Here is a 26,222-nt window from a genome sequence, read left to right on the forward strand (position 1 = left end):
CCCAGTACTGGTCAGAACAGGTCCCAGCCATGTGACACCCAAAATCATGGGGGAAGAGCCAGGTGGAAAGTGCAGCCATGGGGGCACTGAGAGCATCCCTCCAGCAGGGGCGAGGGCAAGTGCTGCTGTGGTGGAGGCTGAAGGTCTTCCTGCCACCCCCAGGTTCTTCAGGAGGAGCCAACTCCTGCACATGGCTACATCCCTGCTGAAACCTGCCCGTGCTTGGCCCTGGCTGCCTCACTAACGTGCTCTCCTCCTCCTTCGGCAATGTGGCAGGGCCACATTGTCCCATTTTTGGTGAGTACTTTCCTCTTCTTACACATGTTGCGCTGATGGGGTCTCTCCCACCTATGTGGCTTCACACGCTGCCTTTACAGCAGCGGCTACTTCTCTACTTTGGCCAGTTTGGACACGAGCTGCAGTGCCTCTCCCTGTGCTGCTCCTGGGGTCCCTCCAGCAGCTCAACACCCCAAAACCAGCAGCAGGGTGCAGTTCCAGGGCTGCGGTCTGCACATCTGGGCTGGCTGGCAGGCAGCAGTTGGTAATCCAGCTGGAGAGGAGCTAAGCTCAGTCCTTCAACTCCCCTCTCTAATTCCAATGTTATCCCTTACCATATTAATGGGATGTGTTGGAAGGGTCAGCAAGCACAAGCGCACAGCCCCTGTCTGAGGAATTCACATGCTCAAGGGAAGGGGGAAAAGTCTTACAGGTGAATAAAGAAACCAAGGAGACAAATGTCCTCAGCTGTCCACTCCTAAATGAACTTGAAATGTTTTGGGAAGGAGCACTAACAACATCTGACCCTCCTCAGCCTGGTCCAGGGGATGGGTGACAGCAGGACATGGGATGCCTCAGGGTGGGCAAGGGGAACTGGCTCACCCAGCAACTGGGTGTTAAGGCATAAGTTTCCCCAGGAGATGCACAGGGAGGAGAAATGACTTTATAAAGCATTAACTGGGCCCTGGTTCCAGCTGGCAGTAGGAAAGGAAGGTCAAGACCATCAGAAACATCGGCTTCTTCCCAGGTCTGTGGGGCAAGGGGCCGAGGGCGGGTGTGAGGCTGGGTTTGGGGGAAGGAGAGCAGCTCAGCACCTGGTTATAGCAACTCAACTGGGTGATGACGGCAGGATCACCAGACAGAGATGCCCAAGAAACAAGCTGAGAGGTGAAATCAGATGGAGGGAGATATATTAGGAACAGACAGGCAGATTTACACATCGTGAGTGAGGAGGTGACAAACAGGTCTGTGGGATGGGAATCAAACTCTCACAACGAGGGCGTGGAGTGCGATGAGGAATGGTGGAGAGGGAAGACCCTCCCGGGACTCCGGCTGGTAGGAGGACATGCTGGAAGAGATGCTGGAGGTGGAGGGAAGGCAGAGGGGCCACCAGTGACCGGAGAGCAGGGGCCAAGCAGATCAGGGACAGACAAGCACCGTGTTCAGTGACAGAGCCAGACGCAAAGGGCAAGTTTCACTACAGTTGTATCTACATTTAGGTTGCCAAAAATACCTTTCACAGATTGGCTGTCTTTAATTAAAAGGATGTCTCCTGTGCTCCTGGCATGATGCAGAGCTCGCCCTGCCATACAGGGCTCTGCGTGGACGCTCTGCGGGGGGGCTTTCCCATGGGGTGGCTTCTCTCTGCCCACGCCCTCCTGCGCCCTGCCAGCACTGGGCAGGTCAGGCAGCGGTGCTTCCCCTAAATGCCCCTACACAGCACAGGCACAGAGGAAAGGAGGAAAACTTCACCCCCTTCCTGTTTTGGCTTCTCCCCTTCCCTCCAAACACAGAGAACGCCTTCCTCCTCTCTCCTCCTCCACCTTTCAGTGCAAAGATTTAGCTAATTTCTTCTATGAATAGCACAGGAGTAGCCATAGCAACATCACCCTGCCAACCTCACCACCTCCACTGCCTCCGTGTCCCCGGCACCCTGTTCCTCTCACCCTCCCTCGCACCTCCCCAGGGAACATCTGGGGCTTCAGCCATTTCCCACGAAGCAACCCGCGTTTGGCTTCCCACCTGCCCCATTGGCTTTCTCCCTCCTTCCTTCCAGCCATGCCTGCCTGTCGCTCAGAAACCCAGCCTGGACCCACCACGGCCTCCCCAAGCTCTTTCCTCCTCCCTGCCCCCCCATGCCCCAAGAGTCAGGACCCCCAAATCCAGCAGCATCCAAAGGCTCGGCAAAGGCTGGTGCTTCCACCAAGACATGCTGCCCTGTGTCCACCTACTCCAGGTAATTCCCTAGTGCACGGGAGGAACTATAACAAGCAATGTTTGTGCGTGGAAAAACACCACCTTCAGTGAAATACTCACTGCTGAAGACAGGCAGGGAGGACCTGTCCCCTTCTTCCACCTGCTTGGCCATGAAACGCTTCTCCTGGGGGGGGCTGCACAAGCCCAGCATGCTCTGGGCACTTGCAGGTGGTCAGGGACTCATTGTGATGCTGGTCTAACCCCCTCTGCATCCTCCTGACTCCCCAAGAGGGAGAAAGGGGGCACAGGAAGGGGGGACAGCAGGACAACACATTTCTGGCCAAGCAGAACCAGCCAACGTGGGGCAGCCCCAGGGGCGAAGGGCACTTCCAAACCACATACCTGGGAACTGCACTGCCCCGGGCTTCTTCTCCAGCCACCCCAAATGCACATGAAAACACTGGCGAGACCCTTGGGACCCTCATGGGGGGCCCCACTCTGGCCACCGTGCCTGGCACCAGGGACCTCGGGGTGAACTAAGCCACAGGGCTAGACTTTCCCCGTGGGAGGGAAAGGTGCTGGCTGCTGCTGGATCCTCAGCGCAGGGAGCAGCGCTGGAGAAGGGGCTCAGGCACGGCCAGGCAGCTCAGCACTCCTCTCCTGAGAGCCCGTGGGCGTCACTGTGCAGGGGAGAGGAGGGGGTTGAGCGCTCTGCTCCTCTAGTGCTGCGCATCAGGGATGCTTCCCTGGATCGTGCTGCCATTCCTCCCCCAAAGCCGGGAGTCCTCCTCTCACCCCAGTCTGGCAGGGGAGGACTCGAGTCCTCCACCAGCAAGCAATGGGGGATGGGGAGGGCGCAGGGCCAGCCGGAGGAACAGTGATGGGAACAATGGAGGACAGAAGTGACAACAAGTGCAGGGAACGGGCGCTAACGAACAGGGAACATGGATAGATAAGGGAGAAGAAATGGAAGAGATCTCAAAGGGGAGAAGAAAAGCAAAGCAAAAAGAAATGAGAAACCCAGAGCTCAGAGATTTCCTCCCTCCCTATGGTCTGGATTAGGGGTTCTCAGTTACTGGCGTTGCCTGAGCAAGCTAATTTGTGTCCTAGAGAAGGGGATAGGCAAGAGAAGAGAACTGACAGGGCACCGGAGTTGGGAGGAGGTACAGGTTGATGTTGGGACCATGCCATGTGTCGGGCAGCACGTGTGGGCATGTCTCACATGCCACGGAGCTGCACACAGGGTCTGCGAGTACGTGTGATGTCAGAGAACATACACCACCATATACAGCTGTGAGCACATTTCCGATGTCAGAGCATCGACACATGGCAGCCACACCAGCACATGCAGGTGGTGCACGCTCTCCTTTGCTTGTGTGAAGCAGCAAGGGGAGTAAAAAGGCTTAAATGAGAGGTGGTGAAGCTCCTCAAGAGGTGAACAGATCCCTGCTTTCCCGGGGAAGCCTCCTGGCCTGCACACCCCTTCCCACCTCTGCTGCTGGAAGTGCTTCCAGGGACAGGGAGCTCATTTAAAGGGGCAGCCCTGCCTCTAGCCGAGGCTCTCGAGGACACAGAGGCTGCCTCCTCAGCTCCTGTGAAGGAGACTAGCTTCACACCCACAGCATCCAGCCAAATCTACTCAAAGTCCACCATCTCCCAGCCTCCCAGAGCCAAACCCATCTGCCTGGGCACAAGCCATGCCCAGCTGTTTCCATTATACCACGTTTCGTCCCTCTGCCCACCACTGGGCTGGGAAGAACATGGATTCCTGACGGTTCAGTCACTTTGCACCCTCGGATCAGAAGGTGAGCACTGCTGAAGTATTTGATGCAAAGCTTTACTCATTGCATACATTTGCTACACACCACGGAGCAATCCTGCCTGCTCTGATACAGGCAGTGCACATACAACACATGTCATATTCTACATGTGGACCCCGTTATGCTCATGTAGCCTCACACACTGGCATCCTCTGTTGCTTGCAATGCCGCGAGAGGATTTTGATTCCCCCCACCCCCATCTTCAGAAAGGCTAAGGCTGAGCAGAGACTCCCAATGTGGACTTTCAGAGCAGCCCAAGCCCTGGGGCTTCATGGCAGCACCACAAAGACACAATGATTTCTCTTCCACCGTTGTAAAAAACGTAAAAGGCTCCCCTGCCCAGCCTGCCACGGCAGCAATGCAGCTGGCATCGCTTCCTTCCCAGCCTGCTTGCAATCGTCTTATCAGGAACCCTGGGCTGAACGTTTCATGCAAGTAGGAGTGGAAAGGAGGGAGCAGACATGCTTCAATTCCCTGCTCCTACCCAGCTCCCCGAGCTTGCTGCTCTGAATGCAGGGAAGGAAAGAGATAGCAAAGGAAAGATGGGAGAATGCTTGCCAGGAATCAGCAGGCGAGAGAGAGCCGAGGCTGATTTTGATGCAAAGAGTGGCGGAGAAAGAGACAGAAAGCAGGACCAGGCTAATAGCAAGGTGGCTGGGTTTTTGGGTCCTTTCTGTAAACATCATCTGAGCGTATCAGCTTTGAATCTAATTATTTCAACCAGAGCCACAGACTGAGATAGTAATGAAGAAAAAATGGGAAGGGAAGAAGAGGGTTGTGTTTTCCGAGGGGAAAGGAGGAGAGAATTCCCATTGATTCCCATGTGTCTGCCTGCTACAGTGCCTTGAAATAATAATTAGAAGGATCAATAAGAAATCATGTGAGGTTTGGAGATAATGAATGAAAGAGGCAGAAGAAGCAAATTGAAATGCCTTTCTCTAAAGCAGGGTAAATTGTTTTTCAGGCAGGGTCTAGCCTCCATTTTAATGCTTTGCAAACAGATCCAACCATTTTCTAAGCTGGCTTGTGGGTTCAAAACAAGACTGGTCTCTCCATTCAGGGGAGAAAGAGAGAGACAGCCTGAGAATGGGTCCTGGAGGAGAACACTAACAAAATGAATGTGTGTGGGAAGAAATGGAAGCAGTGAAATGGGGCAGAATGCACACAGCATGCCAGCGACCAGAGCAGGGTTACGTAATAATTTGGGGGAGCAGGGACATAGCAGCAGAGCAAGGAAACCACAACTCAAGGGAGAGTGGGTGCCAGTTGGGGAACGCTGGCAAGTGGCACCGCGAGCCCACGAGGCTGCCCGGCAGGCAGCGTGCCCCACGCCTGCTGAACACAGTATGATGGGATGCCCTCAACACTGCTGGGGCTTCAGGCAACAGCATCGTAAGTGGCGAGGAGCTCGGGTGGGGTGTCTGAAAAACATCACGCCTGACGCCTGCCTTGTGTCGAGCAAGACCCAGCTGGCCCCGGGGAGGCTGCTCCGCTGCAGAGCTCCTGCCCTGGGCAAGACCACGGCACCCAGCCCGAGCAACGGCAATGCCAACCTGAGCGACGCCGGCGGCCAGCCCGAGCGACGATGATGGCCAACCGCAACGACGCTGGCGTCCAGCCCCAGCAACGCCAGCATCCGCCCCGGCCGCCCGTGACGCCCCAGGGGTGACGCTGCACCCTGCCACGACCCCGCCGCTCTCCCTGGGTTACCCCCCGTCAGCCACGAGCCCGGTCCCACCCCATCCCGCACCGGGGAGCCGCTGCCCGGGGCTGGCCCGTACCTGCTCGTACCAGTCGCGGCTCGAACACGTGCACTCGGGCCACCAGCCCGGGCCGCTCCCGTTCACCTTGGGCGCGCTCTTCCCCGGCGGCGGCGGCTTCAACGCGGCGGGGTCGCGGGCGGGGGGCCCCAGCTTGGCCTTGCCGCGGGCAGCGGGCGCGGCCCCCCCGGGCGCGGGCAGGGTCTGCGAGCCGTAGCCGCCGTAGCCGTACTGCTCGTGCTGCCACTCGCCGTAGGAGGGGGGCTCCATGCGCCGCAGGGCCGCCATCCGCGTCACCTCGTAGCACTCGGGGCACTTGCAGCAGTGGTGGTGCTTGTGCATCGCTGCCCTCACACCATAGAGCCGGCAGGGAGGGAGGGAGGGAGGGAGGGAGGGAGGCGGCGCGGAGGGAGGGAGGGATGCTCGGGGGGCGGCAGCAGCCTCCGCCCCGCGCAAGGCGCGCCTGCCGCCTCCTCGCCCGCTCGGCGCCCCCGGCCCCGCGGGCGGGAGCGGGAGGAGGAAGGGGCGGCGGGGGGGGATGTTACAGCGCGGTAATCTCCGCGGGGGCACACCACGGCATCGCCCGCAGGGCCGCTCAGTCCCGACGCCGCTCCCGGCGCGGGGCAGGGGCTCGGCTCGGGAACGCGGAGCGCGGCACCTGCGGCGGCGCGAAGCATCCGCCGCCCCCCCTGCGGCCAATCCGCGCCGGCGGAACCTCCGCGCCCCGCCCCGCCCCGGCGAGGAGCGCGGAGGCGGGGGGGGGGCACCGCTCGGCGAGCGCCGCGGCCGCGCTTACCCCCACCGGCCGGGGCAGTTCCCGGGCGGGCGGTCCACAACCCGCCTGCCAGCAGCGGGCCCCGAGGAGTGCCCGCGCTGTCGCCGCCGCTCCCTGGCAGCCCGCGCTGGCGGCATCCAGAAGGAACAGAAATCCTCCACTCGGCAGCCTCACGCATCACCTGCGGCTACCCGCACCCCGTCCCCATGCCCAGACGCACCAGGCGGCTCTTGTGCAGCTCCGTTCCTCTAGCCCCTGCGCGGCGGTGGGCAGCCCTGCCGGCTTCGTGGTTGACACCAAGAGGGGTTCACTTCGCATCAGCTGAGGTCCGCGCTGGAGTGTGAAATCATTTTTCCGGACCTGAACCGTGGTCACTAGCCCGGCAGCAGCATCTCTGCTGCATCCCCACGTCAGCTCTCACCCTGTTTTGCTGGAGATGTTGCCGCACGCTCCAGCATGCTAGCACCCTAGGAATGCTGCCGTTGCCCAGTGAGCCACGGGTGCGTTGGGGGTGTAGAAACCCCAAGGGCCTTTGCTGGGCCTTCCACCTACTGCCATCAGGGGATGGTAAAAGCAGAGCTGAAATGCCTGCTGGTGCAGCAGGGCAAGGGCGCTGGTCCCAGTGCAGCTCAGGCAGCCCCTCACCTCTTGCACCGAAGTGCCAGACTGGAAGAAGTTCAGAAGAGAGTCACCCAGACAAATTGAAGGGTAGAAAGAAAAACCATTACAAAAACCCACATCTGACCAGTTAGAACCTGAAACCGGCCTCCTAATGTTTAAGGGTTGTAATAAACACCAGGGTGGGTGAAGAATTATTTGAAGAAATGGTATATAAATATGTAGAAGAGCAACAAAAGGGGCACGATAGGGCTCCCGCAGGATATGGGTAAAGTAATGAGACAGAAGCGGGAGGGGGCCACAAGCTGAGCCACAAGATGGGGTGGTTCAACACCCCAATTCAGGCTGCAAGATCTGCAGGGTCCTACTGGCCTCATGCAGCCTGCACAATATGGCTCTGCTCACAAGCAGGGCTCTGGGAGCAAGAAGTGCATGACGGCCGGTCAGACAAATGCCCCTGTCCACTCACTCCTTGTTTCTTTAGCTCTTTAAATCACAATACAAAATTACTTCTACACTTGACCACCACAGGCAGAGGTGCTCCTGCAGTGTTTGCTCCAAAGTGGTCAAATCAAACAGTTGCTTCTGGGTGAAGGGGCTGGGGGGGACGGGGACAGAAGACACCCCGTAATTGGGATCCACGTTGTCCCCAAGCCCCGTGGTCCCCACTGCAGGCTGCAGAGCCTGTCCTCTCCAGCACTGCCTGCGCTTCATTGCCTCTGGGCCACTCAGGTTTCCTCTGTCACAGGATGGATGCTACGATCATGTGCTGCTCTGCTTAATGCTATGCAGAGGTGTTGTGGCTGAGATACATTACACTGAAATCTCCCCAGCTGCAAGCTTAGGACAGTCATTATGTTCCCAGACGAGCAAGTCTAGAAATCCTGTCCCCACCATACTGGCCTCAAGCTGCTGAGGAGAGCAGTGCTGCTGAGCCCTTGGAAACAGCTTCACAGGTCAGCCTCACCCTGCTGCTCTCAGGGGCTCTTGCTGACAAACAGTCAGTTATGGGACCTGGCTGCACTGTGGCACTGACCCAAAGACCCAGAAGTGCAGCAAGATGAAGCCAACGGCTGCATATAAGAAAGTGCTTCTACCCTGCAGAGCTCAGTGCCACTGGACACTGCAGACCCCAGGAGCTCACTAAGGCAAGGCAGGATTGGATGCCTCCATCCAAAGCAAGCTTGTTCAGAGTTATTTTAATCAATGAAAAACTGTGCTTGTGTGCATGGAAGGAAAGTATGCAGTGTTGGCATTAACAGAGAACTTTACACTTCAGGCTTTAAGAAATTAGGATCGTCTCCACATCTTCTACTGCTCCTTGTGCCATCTCCCAGAGCACACCGTGCTGGCCCGGCAAGAGGATGCTGGGCTGACAAGCACTGTGCTCCGGGAGATGCTGTACCTCCTCAACAGCCAGGGTGGACCAGGGGGCTGGGGGATATCACCGGTGCAGAGAAGGCATCTTGCAGCAATGTGAGCAGAGGTGGGAACGAGGGGAGGGACTGGGGCAGGAATGAAGCTGAGGTAGGGGATTTCTGCACCAAAGCAGAGCAATAAGCCTTGTATAAACACGCAGGTGGCCAGCGTCTCCTGCATGAGAGCAAACGGACATTAACTCCATCTTGGCTACCCACCATCTCCCGCACTGTGGCACCTCTGAGATCTGAGTCACTTCATCAACGAGAAGTGCCCAGAACTTGTAACATAACCATAACTAATTACCGCTCCAGCCCAGCTGCAAACTTCCCACCCCAGGATCGCACAGTTTGGCTGCAGGGACCATGCAGTGTGCAGAGCTGCACTGACCACCCAGCAAGGCCCCCTCCACCACCATGAGCCTCCTCCAAAGCCATCTTTGGGCCAAGAATGGGCGGGAGACCAGTGTCTGGATGAGGCTGACTTGGGTGGGAGGAGAGCACATGCGGAGCTTGTGATTGCAACTGCTCACATGTGCCTGGCTCCCTCCTCCCTCTCCTCCTTCCACTCAGTCCTGTGGTGGGGGCAGGCAGGGACACGGGGATTCACTTAGGGGGGGAAGTGCAAAAGCAAAGGACAAGACCTGTTCAGGAAAAACACTTTAATGAGCTGAGTGAAAAATTAAGAGAAGCATTTGATTTCCACACTGCCCCCCCTCCCCGTGGCAGACGGGAGTGTGTCCTCCACAAGGAAGGTCTCTGGTCCTCTCCCTGCTTGGTCACTGGCAGCCCCACAGATGGGCAGCCACGCATACAATGGGCATCCCCACATGGGAAACACCCTTGCTGCCAGCCCTGGTGTGCCAGCATTGCTGCCTCCACCACACCCTGCTTGCTAGCTTGCAAACTCAGGGACAGCTCCACGATCTAAAACCTGCTGCTGCTTCCCCCAGCTCCCTTAGCTGTTAGTGCCTCATCGCCACCTGCAAATGGAGGTGCCTTGAGCCTCAGCTGCTGCAGCTCTGATGGAGCCCTTCCCTACCCACTTGCAGCTCCCCTCTTGAAAACCCACATGTCCTGTTTTAGCTGCCACAAGAGTTGTTTAATTCCTACTCATTTGTAGTGAACTGCATGTGCTGCCTGCTAGCCCCAATTAAAAGGGAAAAAAAAAAAAATCCCTGGTTGCTGCTGCCTGCTTGCAATGCTCCCTAAAGCTGCGTAGGGCTTGGGACACATTATCAAGCTCAAGAGGAGGCCAGGGGCATCTGCATCCTGCACTTCTCCAGCTTGCTTCAGTGAGTAGCAGCGTTTTGGTTACTGGGAGTGGCATTGCCAGAGCCCAAACAGCGTGGACACCTGCATGGGGGTGCCCAGACCTGGGTCTGGCCGGGCAGGCACAGTGCCCAGTGCCTTCAGGCAGCTGTGGGCATCTTGCCCCAGTGATGTGGGCACTGAGCAGGGCTAAAGGAGCTGGGAGCTGATTTCCAGGCAGATGCCTTCATGGAGGGAAGCGATTCAAGGAAACCAAGAGCTCTCTCATCCTCTACCCGCTTCCTACCAGAAGCCTGCCCATCTTATTTAAATTCAGCTTTGGCAGCTGCTCTTTTTACAGGTGCTAATTTCAGTAAAGTGTTAAGAAATCCCTGGAGATGGAGCTATTTACATGGCACGAAGATAGCAGGAAGCTAGGTTTTATTTGGTGTTGCTGGCATTTCAGCCCCTGTTGTCGCTTCCTTCCTTTCACATGAAGTCCCACGGGAAGAGGAAGGCAAGTGTGAGGGACCAGGAGCTGGGGGTTTGGTGCACCTACAGCCTTTCTAGGAGCAGAAGATGGGGCAGGCTGAAGGCAGCCAACCCCTTGCAGAGACAACAGTCACATGATCACTGTCACGCCGCTCCTTGACTTTAGCCCAAGCAGGAGCTGGGTCCTGCTGGGCGAATTGAAGCCACGTGTTAGCTCTGAGCCTGGGTGCAGATGGGGAAGGTGTCATCTTTGTAATGCTGGGGGAGGAGGTAGGGGACAGTCTTGCATGGGGAAGGTGCTTTTCTTGACCACAACCACCTGCAAAAAGCCACCCAATGTCCAAAGCCCAGGGGAGGCAGCAGGGTCTGCAGCCACCCAGCTGAGAACAGGGGGCAGGGAGCACCAGGAGGTAAATGTGTGTGGGGGAGCAGGCCACAGGGAGATGGGCAGAAAAGGGAGGAACCAACTCAACTCAGCTCAGTCTGTCAGTCAGTTCCTTAGCACTACCACAGACCCCCATCCAGCAGGGATTTGCAATTTGCTGTATCTGGGGCTTGTCAAATGAAACTTGAACAGGCGCTCTGCAGAGCTGGCTGCACAGCTAGTGGGCAAACGGGCCGGCGGCTCCTGTGAGCGTTGGAGGGTTTGCACAGTCATGGGTGAGTGGGAAGGGGCAGGATAACGAACATCTCACGCTGAGACTGTTCCTCCCTGCCACCAGCAGCGATTCACGCCAGGAAATGTGCAGCTGGGATAATAATAACCAGGCATACCAAGGGACTGATAGCTATAGCTCTCAGCGCTCTCGGGGCAGTTGCCAAAGAAATTATTCTCCTCCCCAGCAAAACCATTTTCATTCTATTAATGACCCCTGATACGTTGCCCAGTGCCACTACGCAGTTCCCGTATCCTCACTTGTGGCAGCAACAGCATGAGGGTCTTCAATAAACACCATTGGCTGCTTTCTGCAATTGAAATTACGGCCAACTAAATGTCTTCCATGGCTGCGCTGCTGGGGGAGAGGAGTGATGGAGACCTGTGGCAGGTCCCTGCAGCACAGCCCAGGCTCCCTTCCTGTAAAGGAGAGCCTGGAGGCTCTATTTAATAGCAAACAACTGCAGCAGGCTTTATGGATTTCCTGACAGCCTCACAACGCCCACAGCCACTCTCCCCATCACCCAGCAGAGAGGCTCCTGCCTTGTGCTGGAGCACTTGAAGCATGGGCTGGCCCTGGGCTGCCTTCCCATGGCACCTCCCTGGGCGTAAGGGGGGAGCCTTGCTGCTGTGTGGGCATGGCAATTACAGCACTAACATATCTTGCAGTCTGTGGGTGCTCTGTCCTTGTGTGTGCCTCATTTCCTTTAGAATAAAGCACATTTCTAGCCTGATGGGAGAGAGAAGGTTTGAAAATGTGGCCAGGGCACAACTTCACCACTCCAAGCCAGAGTCAGAGCAAGGTATATTGGAAATCTCACATTTTTAAGAGAATTGGTTGATATTTTTTTGGTCCTGTACCTTGATCTCCTGCCAGTTGTGACTAGTGTGACCCCACCAGTCATCCTGTTTCCCTGCATCTTTCACTAGTCCCAAGCTGTCCCTGGGTGTGCTTACACGCTCAGACTTAGCAGCAGCCGAACACACCCCACTTGTGCTGTACAAGGCTGTTGGGGGTCTCGCGGCTGGCCCTGCCTAAGCCGATGTGACCTTGTGGCCACAAAGCCCCATGAGTCAGCTCTCGGGGCCTCCCCACCAGGAGCCATCCCTGCAGGAACCAGTCCCATCCTCAGAGTGGGTCAAGATGTAGCTCTGGAAGTGCTGCAAGAGCTCAGCACTGCTCAGTTCAGATCTGGGGCTGCCCTGGGCAGCACAGACCTGCCCAGAGGGACTTTTCCCCACATCCAGGTGAAAGGGATGCCCTTTCCTCTATTATTCCCACCCTGCGTGGGGGATGAGAAGGGAAGCTCTGTGGGCCCATACTTTTTCTCTTTTGCCTGGCCAGCCCTGCTCTGATCTGCCCCTTCCAGATGGAGCAAAGCCCATTCAGCAGCTCCCGCTGTCCCCAGCCAGCAGCTCGCAGAGGTACTGGTGCCTTGTCCAGGCTGTGCTGCCCCAGGACACGCTTTCCAGCGTGGGAACCTGCCCAGCCTCGGGGAGAAAAATGAATGCTGGTGTCCCTGGGAGCCTCGGGCACCCGCGGTGGACCGGAGATGGTCGGCCGGCTGGCTCTGGCCCTCCCTGCCGCCACTGCCCTGTCCCCTTTAAGGCAGAAAGCACGGCTCAGAAATTTCTGAATGGTTGGCCCCGCCCCCGGCCCGCCTGCCGGCCGCTCGGCCAATCAGCGCGCGTGCCGCAGGGCCTCAGCCGGCTCACGGGCCTCTCTTAAAGGCGCGCTGTCGACAGCCGCCCGTCTCCTGCACGCCAGGATATGACTCGACCGTTTCGGAAGCCCCGAAGGGACCTTCAAACCGGGTCCCAGCCGTGGGGTGAGGAGGTGTTCCCGAGGCACAGGCAAAGGCACACCCGTACACATGTGTTCCTCAGAACGATATACCAGCAACACAAGCCCTGGGGACGGATGACGTCAAGGGATGACGTGCCACTTCCCTCACCCTGGCTTCAGGGCTTGGTTTGGATATGGGATGGTCAAGTCCCAGGGACTGGACATCCACAGGGGCCAGAGCACACAGCTGGGTTGAGTTTCACCCCAAAGGAAGCCAGGCCATGAGCTCTGCCACCGAGCCACAGTGCGGTGAGAGCAGGCAGCTGGGAGAGCGGTTTCATCACCACGCTCTTGTTCTTAACCAGAGCAGTAATGCGGGAGTGCTCCTACAGCGGCAGAGCCCCAAAGTTTACAAAATCTCCCTGCAGAAACCCCCTGTGAGATTCAGCTATGCAAAATCTATCACCGCACACAGGGGAAATAGCTGCGCCCTAAGTGCCAAAGGAGCGGGAATGAACAGTGTAGCAACAGGACTGCAACATGCTGGTGAAGCAGTGGGCACAGATTGCCCCTGGCTTCAGCAAGGAACCCAGCTCTAGGCCCAGCCTGGGTCTCCCCCTTGCACCGCAGAGCAGTACCCCCGTGCTTGCTCTGCCACAGCTCCTCCCACAGTCTGCTGTAGCCCGGGTTGCAAAATGATCTGGTCTACAAATACCCCTTAAAAGAGGGGGACAGCCTGGCAGGACATTGCCACGTTTCCTGGACATGTGCAGGTGGGAAGCTGGTTGTGATGCTGGGGAAGCAACGCCGGCCAGGCATGATGCTCTTCATGCCAGTGCTTTGGGCACAGACGCTAGTGTGCCTAAGCCGTGCCAGCCCTGAGAGCTATCTAGGCCACAGACCGCAGGAGGCCTTTCCCTGAGCCTCAGTACTTGGAATAGTTTTTAGGTGCAACGCCAGCAAGGCTCCTGCAAGGTGCTTTGTACCTGCAGGCTGCAGAGCTCCGGTGGGCGCTGCCCTGGAGCAAACCCTCGCTTCCTGCAGCAGGGCATGAGGTTGGCTTGAAACGCTTGCACTGCTGCAGCCACACGTGGTCTAACCCCCCACAGCAGGCAGAGCAAAGCAAGAGGAGGCAGCACACAGCAGAGAGCACCTTTCAAAGGGCTCACACTTGGATTCACAAGAGGGACGATTCCCAAACCCACACTCATCCACTATCCTCCTTCCACTGCAATTTCCCTACTAGTGCCGAGGATAATGGATCTCTCGCCGTAGCTCGATACTGATCCTTCTAAAGACTAAAAATCTTCATGAGCAGTTATTGTGGCTGCTCTATTTATAACAGTGCCGGTATTGCCTCTGCCACCAGAATCCTGGTTTCCGTCCAGCCCGATGCCATTAAGATGCAGTGACGTTCCCCCAGCTCCAGGGCTCCAGATAAAAAGCAGCTGGCCTGCCAGGCTCTGCCTTCAAGCTTGGTTTGTTCCTTTAAAAAATGGTGAGGAGAGCCTGTTTGTTTTGCAGAAGTGCACCCAGATTTGTCCTCAGCCTCCTGAGATGCTGGGGTAGCTGCGAGGGGGAGCAGAGCATGGACAGGTGGAGGTCAGGGTGCCACATCCTGTGCTGTGGGCATGGAGGCTCTGCACTTTGAGAGCCCGGGTTGGTTTGTGTGATGGGAGATGGGCTCCAACATTTCATTTCAGTTGCAGCAGGAATGTGGTCAGTCACCCAACAAGGCAAAGCAGGAAAGAAGGGACCTGGTTGCTGCTGTGGGGACCCTGCACCGAGGCTGCACCAGCTTTTTTTTGGAAACTTGGTGAGCAAAGCAGACAGACCCAGCAGGGCCAGTGTGGTGGCTCATGATGCTCCTGGCCAAGGCACTGATGGTTGTGGCCCCTGTTCAGTCCCCATCCCACTGAGGTGCCTGTGAATGGTCTCAATTCTTGCTTCCAGAGCTATGCCTGAAACCCATCAATGTGAATCTCAGTGTGAGTCACCCCAGCAGCTGTGCTCCCCTGGGGACGGGCAGACACGTGCACTAGACAGAGGCAAACAAAGCTAGAGCACGAATCCAGAGGGAGGATGGATGGACTCCAGACTTGTCTGGATGACTCTGGAGCGTCGCTGTCTGCGGGAGACTCCCCAAAGCCTCCCCCTCACTGTCCCCTTTCTGTCACTGCACAGGGAGCACTGCACGCACCCACACCATCACAAAATAACTTCAAAACAGTGACGATGATGTGGATGAATGGACAGACCAACGGCCCTATGTCCAGCAAGGCTCTCCTATGCCGCACAGCCAGAAAAGCCTTGGGATCTGCCAAGGATCTTCCTTTTGCTGCTGATTTTAGATGGAAAGTCCCCAAGTAGAGTAGGAACAGGTGGCCTTTGGTTTGACAGCCTGGTGGCTCTACTGGCTTCTTCATCCTTTGTTGAAGCTGTACATTGAACTGGGAGAACTGAGGTCTAAGCATCTCCCTGTTTATCTCCGCAGCAGGAATAGCAAGAGCCTCTAGTAAAGCTGAGGCCATTCAACCCCAAAATGTCCACTGAAGTGACAGCTTTTACTGACAGCCTGTGCTGACCTCCCTTTGGGCAGCAGCATCCTTGGGACACAGACAGCCGGCTGCCCAGCCGGGTGTCCGTGCTGTGCAGGGCTGATGTACGGTTCAGTCTGAGCGCGTTACTGCAGACAGACACCCTCTTGGCTTCAGCACTTTGGCTTTTGAGTCTGCAATGTAGAAACACAGAACTGCTGGGGAGTGTCTGAATGCAGAGCCCTCAAGCGACCTCCGGGCACAAAGAGGCTCAGGTGACAGGGGGGCTGCAGCCAGAGCCTCTGGGCTGTGGGTTGCTGCTTTTCTTCTCTGCTTCTCCTAAAATTAAACATGCTCTCAAAGGTGCATGGGGATGCAATGGGGAGGGGATGTCCTTCTGGGAGCTGTTTGCTTCTCTGCTACCATTGCTTGAGCGTTAGCCACTTCCCAGGATTTTGGGATCACAGGGTAGATGCTGCCAGGCTCAAGCTGCGATAAAGCAGTGGCCAGTCTGGCCTGCAGTGATGTCTTCGGCTGCCTGCCCAGCCAGCCCACAGAGAGGACACGGGGTAGTGGGGACAGCAGGGCATGTGCAACCAAGCAACGTCATGGGGGGCTTTTTGGGAGGGCTGCATTCATTGTCAGACATTCACCCTCATCAGGGACCTACTTAATTTCTCTGATGCTCCTTGCAATAGCAAACAGCTGCTTCGTGCTTCCACTCTCACACACCTTGCAGAGAAAATGAAGAGCGGTGGGGTTGCAGCCAGGGCAGGGGGGAGCTCGCATCAGGCGTTTCTGCAGCCGAAGCATCCGCCACATGCCAGTCTCATCCCAACCTGCTGCAAGTGCCCAGAGCCCCAGAGCTGCTCCTGCCAGGCAAAGGGGCAGAGCATGGGAACGCCCTTCTCTTTGGCCAAAGGCAAATCAGGAAAGAGGAAAAAGCACTTGAGAGAAGGATGGGGAAAGCAGACAGCCGGTCGCCACGCTGGCGGCACAGCCTGCCTTTCTCTGCCAAATTCCCCGGGGAGCTCCACGAACCTTTTTGGCACTTTAGTTGTGGGTTATCAGGCAGACGGATGCATCTTCTTCAGCGGCAGGTGCAGCAGGGAGGGCTCCTAACAACCTGCCAGGGTATTTCTGCAGAGCTGGGCTGTGTCCTCCCTGGGACGCAGGGAGGGAAGGGGACATTTCTGGCCTCAGCCCAGCAGGACTGAAGCACAGCCTGCACCTGGCACGCTGCAGGCATGCTCAGCGGCGTCCCACATACCCACAGCCTGCGGGAGCGGCAGCACACCCTGCCAGCAAGGTTTCCTATTCACTGGTGTTTTCGAAGGACGCGCAGAATGTCTGTCCTCTGAAGCAGTCTCACACTCTTTCTCCATCACGTTAAGACCTGCTGTAGCTCAGTGTCAGCTGTTGGGCTAAGCAAGGACAGAGCTGCGGCGTTGGCGTCAGGCAGCGAAGCCTTGGCAGGCAGGAGGGAGAGAGGGAGGGATGCACGGGCAGGCAACCGTGGGAGGAGAGGCACCGCACCAGCACGATGACAAGGATGAAGTCAGAGAGGCTACAGAGCCATGCTGGGAGGCAGGGGAGGGTGGCAGAGGAAGAGCAGCGCTTCCTCGCAGGCGCAGAGTTTCTGCTCATCAGCGGCATTGTTCATCTTTCACTTATCTTTACAGCTGGCTGCTCTCTGCTCCCTGCACAGAGGATGAGAACATCGTTTACTCAGAGAAGCAGCCTTCCTACCAGTCTGTGAGCGCAGGCAAGTGGCACCGGCCATGGGAGCATCCTCGTGGGTCTTCCCATTACAGACGCACACAAGCCCTGAGCAGCCTTGCTAAGGCCACCACAGGGCTCAGGGAAAGCTTGAAATGGAGGATTCAGCAAATAAAACCCCACAAACCCCAGATCTCAGGCAGGATTTGGCCTCTGAGTGCCTCAACAGGGCATTTCAGCTGGCCGAGTCACTTTGCTCTTGCCCTGTTGAAGGCTGAACTTCCACTTTCCCATGGAGGGCTGGTTTCAGCCCACTAAGCCTCGCCATCAGGAAGCACATGTTGCTGCTGTATTTACTGGTCCCACTTCCTTTGCAGCAGTCATTTGCACACTGCAGGGCCACTCGAGTGCACACAAGTCCTTGCCAGCAGACAGAAAATTTCCTGTTCCTGGAAGCATTTGTGCGGAGAGGCAATTTATTTCTCATGCATCTTCCTGGCTAAAGCAGGTTACGGTGGCTTTTGCTCTACTATCACTGCCAGGGAGAGCTGCAGGCAGGGGAGAGGACAAAGCCAGGACAACAGAAAACTTATTCACATTGATGGATGCAATAAGAGAATTGCACTTACTTCAGGCAGGACAAGCCAGTTCATCGACTTGCCTTTTACCAGTGGCAGGGTGTCCACTAGAGCTGTTGTTCCTGGGCTCATAGTACCAGGAGGGCAGCTGCTCTGCCCTGCAGCTGGGGCTGTCCTGCCCTAGCATTAAACATCACCCATTATAAATGTTTCCCCAGTTCTTCCAAGTGCCATTTGCCATCTCAAGTGTTTTCCTGAAACCCACTTTGGAAATGTCAGTGGCAAAAAGCACGCACCGAAGGTTGGGAAGCAAGAAGTCACTGTGGAGGTGGGCAGGAGCTGGGTCTGTAGGTGTTATCCAGCCCCAATGCAGTCCTGCACACTGGGGATGTTGAGAACTGACACGGGAAGTGATGCTGGGCAGGAGCTGAGGTGTCCTCAGTGCCTTCATGCAGGAGCGACGGATGCAAAGCAGGGCCCGTGCTGTGGTCCGTCGGCACAGCCCGCACCCAGGCATGGCCGATCCCATGTCATGGTCTGGATCACTGACATGGGGGAGTGCTGGAAATGCTCCCGCTCTGCTGGGGCAAGGCCTGTGCTCAGCGATGAAGATGACATCTCAGGGAACATGCTCACTGCCGTGTCAGAGGCCCCTGTATCCCAGCATGGGGGCTGCTGCAGAGGAGCAGTACTTGAGCCTGCAAGTCTCCAGCACTGCTTGGTCCCAGTTTCCAGGAAAGCTGCTGGGTCTCCACAGAAAGCTGAGTTTCAGGCAGGACTACGGGCATGGCTAAGCCCAGCACTGAACACTACCATCCTGATGTTTTTTCCCCTCCAGGTCCCTGCTTTGCCTGTGGCCAGGCTGTGACGTGGCCATCCTCTGGGATGAAAGAGGCTGCAGATGAGAGAGCCCTGCCAGAGCACAGCCTTCCCAGAGCCCTGTCCTGCCCACCCGGGTCCCCATTGCCCCCTCCCTCTTGGGGCAGTGATGTCCTGCTCCAGGCTGGCAGCTGTGGTCCCTGCGGATGGGTGACCCCAAAAGCGCCAGCGCTTGGCAATGAGGACTGGCTCCTGACCCATACCAACACAGGCTAGGAAAGGAGGAGGCTGAAAATAAAAAAAGCTTCAGAAAAGAATGACAGGAATTATTTCAGGGCTGGAACAACCTGCCTCACACTGAGTGAGTGAAGAAGCCAATCTGTTTAGTTTATCTAAGGGAAAGTTAAGAGGGAACTTAGATGCATCTATAAATACCTACATGTTGGGAACATTTCTGATTGCCATGGTCCTTTATCCTAGCAAACAAAGGCAGCAAAATTTCCTGGGGCTGGGAGCTAAAGCGAGAGAAATCCAGGCTCACAGCAAAGTGCAGATTTTTAATGGGAAGGATAAATAACCATCAGGCCAGCCAGGCTATGGACACAGCAGATTACCCGTTGCATGAAGTCTTAAAATCAAAGCTAGGTGGCTGCTGCTAAAGGAGACATTGCAACTCAGCCAGACATTTGGGGCTGGATGCAAGAGCTGCTGCACTCCACAGCCTGGGACAGTTAGGAGGAAAATCCCTTAAGATCTGACTGTTCCTGACTGATCATGCTCTCAGCCCTCCTGGGTTTTGCCCCATGACTCCCCCATCTGCAGTTGTGGTTCCCTCCCACTGGTGAATAGAGACCAGCAGCTGAGCTCATCCTCCTGTTGTGTTCAGAAAACCACCATCCCGCCCTTCCAAAACTGGTAAAGATTTGGTGAATGTTTGAAAATGTAGAGAGTAGCAAGAGGAAAAGGAGAAATTAAACAGTAAGGGAAAAAAATGGGGCATTACCCATTTTATTGCAGTCTAGAATAAGAAGGGAAACATTTAAAAAGGAGAGAAAAGAAGCAGTGCAATTTTCTTATATAAAATATTTTGGAAGAAGACTTTGACTTAGTAAACAAGCATTATTTCAAACTATGCCAAGGAAAACAACATTTTCGTATCATTTTAAATCTGCAGTGAGCTCCATCCATCCTGGCCACTTCATCCCTCCCAAAAGTGCATTTTGCCCTTCGCTTGTCCCTAAAACTCCCCTCAAACATGTAGCCCAAACGATGCACTCGCACCAGGAGGAAGCTGAGATTTACGATGCACATCCAAATAAACGGCGTTTCCAAGTAAATAAGACAGCAGAGAAAAGCTCCCGGTAAGCTGAGGAATGGACCTGCCATTTAAGAGCTCAGAGAAAAAAATATGGAAATCTGCAACATGGGAGTGTGCCAGTGCTGGGGGCGAGGGGGACGGGGCTGGGAGGATTTCCAGCTCCACGCAGCCTCTTTATTTCTGCACCATATCCACCTGCCCTCTGAGACCCGAGGGCTGACACTGGGCCACGGTAAAGGCTAACGTGAGGGGATGATTTTGGTGTTGTCCAGCCCCCGGCACAGGTGACTGCTAGATTTCCTAGCCAGAGCATCACCAGAATAGCCATGAGGAAACACTGCCAGCCCTGGGGGAGGAAAACACCTCCCCAGCACCGTCCCTGCGGTGCTACGGGCACACGGCACCACTGCTGTCCTCCCTCAGTGCCAGCTGCCGTCCGGGCTGGTAGGGTGGGACACGGCGTGGGGCATACGGAGGCTCACCTGGGGCAGGGCGCTGTGAGAGCCAAGCACCAGGCTGCAGACACTGGCCGGTGCCTCCGTCCTCCGCGCCGTCACCCTCACCAGCCGCGGCGGCGTCCCCGGCGTGCTGTCCCCAGCCCCTGCGGGAAGCCTCCGTTCACCGTCCCGGGACGGATCCTGAAACAAGACAGGGGGTACATGCAGGTAGGGCAGGCCAGCTGCCTCGAGACCCCACTACCACTTCTGGATAGGCCAAAATGAGCTTGCCCGCATGCAAGGGGCTCATACTGCCTTTGGTAAGCATCCCATTGCCCATGACAGCCTGCCCCAGCACAGGCTCCATGGGCAGCAGGGTCACTGCAGGCAACGGTGGAGGCTTGCAGGCAGGGGCCTCTGGGGCTGTGCTGCTGCTGGTGGGGGCAGCTCCCTGTTGCATTTCATGTTTCAGAGGATGTCTCAAACACATTTTTTTGGAGAAAGGAGGAGAGATTTGGGCTTGGGCTGTGTTCGGTGCAGGGAAGCCCTGAGACTGGCTGCTTTGCTCATCCCCCCTGCATGCAGGGCACTGTGGGGGGAGTAGGAGTGCACCTCACGCCAGCTGCGCCAGGCCCACGGCTGCTTCCCCACTTGTTTCCACATTGATTTTTAAATGCCCTTATTGACTGTCACATCTACTTGGGGCCCCATGCACTGGCCTGGCCAAAAAGACCGGCAGCTGTTGCCAGCAGACCTCACCGGTGGGTGGATCAAGGCTACAGGAGACCCCAGAAAAAACCAAAGCAGGATCCCACTGCATATGGTGTAAGACCACTAAAAATTTGTTCATAAACACAGACTGGATCTGCAGGTTTACGTCTAACTAGAGGGACTGTCAATGTCAAGGGGTCAAGAAAAAAATGGAACTAAAATGGTTCCTGAGTCAGAGGGACACAGATATTTCCTGCACTGATTGTGGGCAGTTTTGTCCCCCCTGTTCTTGATGATCAAAGTCCTTTAAAGTGCGCCTCCTTAGGAGACATCGTTCAGCTTCATCATCCCTGTGTGCCACTCAAATTTGGTGTCCCCACAGGTATATGATGGGAAGCCAATTCAGCCTGTGAGGCTGAAATACTGTGTTTATCTGATAGGATTATTTCAGTGAAAGGAGGAATCCCTGAATTTTTGCATTTCAGCACAAATGTTTCTGTATCCCCAGTTCAGGGGGATCCCACTGCATCCCTTGGCAGGGCACGAGACAGTGAGAGGGGGGCGGGAAGAGGGTCTGCAAAGGCACCAGGCAATTTTATTTACCTTGGTGCCTTTGAGATAATTGAGACCCTACTGCTCAATTCCTGCCTCCCCACCTGGTGCTGTATCTTTTAAAAGGCTGTTGAAAATTCAAGAGAATGCAAGTAAGAGAGACAGAAGTTATGTGAGAGCTAGGAAAAAATCCTGAAAAGGGAAACTTGCAAGACTCAACCTACTTCACTTATCAAAAGCAGCCTGCGAAGTGGCTAGATCATCAGAGGGCTGAAACGCCTCCATGGGAGACAGCGTCAGACGGGAGCAACTAATCCAGCTGCAACAGCAGAGCAGGAACCAGAGTGGAGCTGAAGCTATTTGCATTAGGAGTAATTCAATTAACACTTGTGAACCAGACAAGTTGCCTCATTAATGAGATATGCCATGACAGGGGAGGTGTGGAAACATGCTGGGTGTGAGCTGGCTGGGCTGCAGTGGTCAGCAGCCTCCTGCGCCACCTGCCTCCCCCTCGGTGCAGGAGTGTGCAAGGTCTGGCCCCGCAGCATCGTGCCAGAGCGACTCTTACCTCAGGTAGGTTTTGGGGCTCTCCAGGTGTGACTGCAGAGCTGGGGTCACTGGCCCCATGCTGCTGCCTGGCTGTGCTGCGACATGCGTCCAGGCTGGGAGGCTGCAGGGGTGCAGAGCGCAGCGTGAAATCGTAGAATTCATGGATATCTGCAAAACAGCACGAGAAACATCCACAGGACCGGGGAGGCAGCCTGGTGCCAGCATCCTGCATGTGGCACAGCACCTGTGCCCACTCATGCTGCCCCCAGAGCATCATAATTCTGAGCCCTCTGTGAGAGGCTGGCACCTGGGTGATGAGCTGGGGCAGGGCTCTGCTGGCTCCCCACCCTTGCTGCGCTGCCCATGATGACCCTCTGCAAGACAAGAGCTATAGTGGGGTGCCTGGCTCAGTGCGCAGTGCCCCATGGCTCAGGAAGGCATGAGCATTTCCACGGACCAATGACCACATGCTCCATGGGGACTAAGAGCAAACCGTGTTCAGCAGTGTCAATCTGAAACTCACCCCATCCCGCTCTCCTCCAGGCTGTGCCAGCCCCATGTGTGGTCCCATGTCCCTTCTGCTCCGAGAAGCCTCCTGTGCCAGGCAGCCCCTGCCTACCTGCCTACGCTGACGCTGCCAGGCTTTTCCCTCCCCATCACTGGTCCCCAGTGTCCCTGGCCTGTGGAGGGGCTCCCTTCCCATGGGGACAGGCAGGGAGAGCACAGGGCACTAGGAGAGCAGGCTCACGGTGTACAAGCTCTAAAGCTGATGACTACAGATGTGTTACCTCCAGCTCCTTCCCCAATAAATTCCCTCTTCCCACCTGGCATGATACTACCTGTGCATTGCCACAAGCAGATCCTGCGTATCCTCACTCTGGGCTCCAAGGACCTGAGGTTGCTGCTGTACATCATAGTGGCTCCAGAGAGAGGCATGAGAATGGGGTGTCCCAGCCCTCGCCACTCCAGAGACAGTTACGGGCTGACAGCAGGACCTGATGCCAGCTGCTGCCCGGGTGTAGCTCCAGAGGGGCTGTGGAGCCCAGACCCTCTCCTACCCCTACCAGGAGCATTTTACCCTCTCCCAGTCACAGATGGAGGATTGCAGGGAGCAGCAGGGCTGCAGTGGGCTTCGCTCCTCCCTAAGGAAGCCCCCACTGCTGCACACTCAGGTACCTGCTGGCCCCCAGCTCAACTCCAGAGCCAGGTCAGACATGGACCTCCAGGTCCATTGCCTCCATAGGAGCAACAAAAGCCAATATACCCATTGCAGAAGTTTTTAATTTCAGAAAGTGAACTACGTCGAAAATGGGAAACTTTTTTACGAAGAAACTGAAAGGGGTAACAAAGACGGTAAAACATTTGTGGGAAGCACTGAGCCTATTTAGGAGACACCCCACCGGGACATCAGAGCAAATGCACAGTGCCTGGCTGGAGGATACTGTAAAGACAAAAGGGAGGAAAGCAAGGCTGGACTGCAGGGAAAGGGAAGCTATTAAAAGTGAGAAGACATTCCTCTAAACAGCTGAAGCTGCGTGCAAATGAGAAAACCAGAAAGGATGGTAAATGCTGCCAGGTTAAAGGTAAAGCTCCAAAAGGTCGGCCAAAAACGTTTTGTAAACGCCTTGCAAAATGCATAAAAAAAAGTAATAAATCCCTTCAAGCACCTGGGAAACAGGAAGCCTGGTGGAGTCAGCAGGGCCAAAAAGTCACAGCAGCATAAACAAGCACTTGGAGCGGGGAAAGATACAGTGGGAACCTGAGTTCATTTTCTGTACCTGTGTCTGCTGCAGAGGAGGCTGGAGAGCCCCTCTTCTGTGACCAACCCCAAGGGTAAGCAGTGGGTCTCAGCTCGAGGGGGCTGTGGCCATTCCCCTGGCACTCCCTAGGAGCTCAGGGATGAAGTGGCTGCGCCAGCCCTTCAGTGTGCGATCTCTCACCTGAAACTATGCCACACTGAGACATCACAGGGTATTAAATGCCCACTTTATAAAGATTTCCAGAGGAAATCTGGTGAGTACTGGGCAGTGTAAGCAGGGACATGCTGAGCACTGCCCGAGGCTCTTTCCCAGGGAGGCTTTCACAAAGCAGGATTGCACCCCCAGATGCAGGTCCCCATTCTCTCCCTGTGCTTAACCATATGCCCATGCACCACAGTGGCACGTCCATGTTGCATATGGGACAGGGAGCAGCATTGATCCCCATCATCCAGCTCCTAGGGGCTGCCTGGTGACCTACCAGCCGCAGGGAAAAAGCTGCTATAAATCTCGGCTGCGAGCAGAACAGCTTTGTGCCCACAGGGAGCACAGCCAGGCCATGTGGCTGCCCGAGTCCGGGGAGCACCGTCCCACTCCCCAGTGTCGATGCCGCTGTATTGGTTTTATGTGGCAAGGTTTTGGTAGCGGGGGGGGTTACAGGGGTGGCTCCTGTAAGAAGCTGTTGGAAGCTTCCCCTGTGTTCGAGAGAGAGCGAGCCTATACCAGCTGGCTCTAAGATGGACCCGCCGCTGGCCAAGGCCGAGCCAATCAGTGATAGTGGTAACGCCTCTGTGATAACATTTTTAAGAAGGAAAAAAAGTTGGGACGCGGAAAACAGCCACCGGAGAGAGGAGTGAGAACACGTAAGAGAAACAAGCCTGCGGACACCAAGGTCAGTGCAGAAGGAGGGGGAGGAGATGCTCCAGGCGCCGGAGCGAAGATTCCCCTGCAGCCCGTGGTGAAGACCCTGGTGAGGCAGGCTGTCCCCCTGCAGTCCAGGGAGGTCCATGGTGGGGCAGATATCCACCTGCAGCCCGTGGAGGACCCCACGCCAGAGCAGGTGGGTTCCTGAAGGAGGCTGTGACCCCGTGGGAACCCTGCGCTGGAGCAGGTTCCTGGCAGGACCTGTGGATCTGTGGAGAGAGGAGCCCACGGAGCAGGTTTTCTGGCAGGACTTGTGACCCCGTGGGGGGCCCACGCTGGAGCAGTCTGTGCTTGAAGGACTGCACACCGTGGAAAGGACCCATGCTGGAGCAGTTCGTGAAGAACTGCAGCCCATGGGAATGGCCCGCGTTGGAGAAAGTTCGTGGAGGACTGTCTCCCGTGGGTGGGACCCCACGTTGGAGCAGGGGAAGAGTGTGATGAGCCCTCGCCCTGAGGAGGTGAAGCGGCAGAAAATAACATGTGATGACTGTAAACCCCATCCCTGTCCCCCTTGTGCCGCTGGGGGGGGCTTGGTGGAGAAATCCGGGAGTGAAGTTGTGCCCGGGAAGAAGGGAGGGGTGGAGGGAAGGTGTTCTGAGATTTCGTTTTATTTCTCATTTACCTTACTCTGGCTGATTTGTAATAAAAAGTGAGCTAATTTTCCCTAAGCTGGGTCTGTTTTGCCCGTGATGGTAATTGGTGAATGATCTCTCCTGTCCTTATCTCGACCCGCAAGCTTTTTGTTATATTTTTCTCTCCCCTGTCCAGCTGAGGATGGGGGAGTGATAGGGCGGCTTTGGTGGGCACCTGGCGTCCAGCCAGGGTCTACCCATCACAGCCGCCTTTGGAGCTACTGCTTCACGCTGCATTGTTGCCAGGGTCTGTTCTGTGCCCTGGGAGAAATGGGGCAGCCAGCAACGATGGGAAGAGTGGGAGTCCCCAGATCCACCCACCGCACCTGGGGCATCTGCTCCACAGTGCCCCAGGTGCCGAGTGCACTCCTGGCAGCCCCCAAAGCCCTCCCAAATCAGACATGAGGTCACAGCAAGCAGTCATTGCACAGCCAGACAAATGGGACTTTGTTTTTGTGCAAAAACATCTCTCCCTCTGGTTATAAAAATAATCATTGCGTAACAGGATAGCAGGAGCTCCTGGCTGCATGGATTACGCTTGGAACACACAAAACTTCGCAAAAATGAAAACAGGATTTGAACAGCCCTGTCGTGGGGATGCACCACTGCCAGCGTCCCTGTTTGTCACCCATCTGCTGCAGGAACACAGCCTTGGGCAGCCAAGCTGGCAAGGCGCCTTGCGGAGTGGGAAGCTTGACCTCCAAAGCAGCCGCTCTCCACCTCTGAAACCCTCAGCCCATTTTAGATGCTTGCCAGGAGAGGGAATCGCTGTTGGCACCATGATCAGAGGAGTTTCAGGACTGTGGGATGTGGTTCAGGCAGTGAAGGGTGTGGCCATGACATTTTAGGAGACATGCATGTGGCATTAAAGGTAATTTAAATATATGCTCATTTCCTTCATTTCTTATGGGCATCACAAGT

At 56.0% G+C, this 26,222-nt stretch overlaps 1 protein-coding gene across 10 annotated transcripts in view; it reads right to left on the minus strand.

Annotated features, from left to right (window-relative positions):
- DLG3 (discs large MAGUK scaffold protein 3) overlaps nucleotides 1-26,222 on the minus strand; it is an 81,713-nt gene that overhangs the window by 48,722 nt on the left and 6,769 nt on the right. For 5 of the 10 annotated variants that reach the window (XR_011329501.1, XM_069811346.1, XM_069811345.1 and 2 more), the window contains exons 3-4: nucleotides 22,008-22,156; nucleotides 20,222-20,377 (exon numbers count right to left, since the gene is read on the minus strand). Coding sequence is in view for 9 of the 10 variants with exons in the window: in XM_069811346.1 (XP_069667447.1) it covers nucleotides 20,222-20,377; nucleotides 22,008-22,156 (305 nt within the window). In the remaining variant the exon portion in view is untranslated. Of the gene's footprint in view, nucleotides 1-5,794; nucleotides 6,309-20,221; nucleotides 20,378-22,007; nucleotides 22,157-26,222 lie in introns of those variants that run through there. The other 5 variants (XM_069811348.1, XM_069811347.1, XM_069811350.1 and 2 more) reach the window with 4 other exon arrangements.

This window comes from Haliaeetus albicilla, chromosome 23 (genome assembly GCF_947461875.1).
Source record: "Haliaeetus albicilla chromosome 23, bHalAlb1.1, whole genome shotgun sequence".
Taxonomy (NCBI): domain Eukaryota; kingdom Metazoa; phylum Chordata; class Aves; order Accipitriformes; family Accipitridae; genus Haliaeetus; species Haliaeetus albicilla.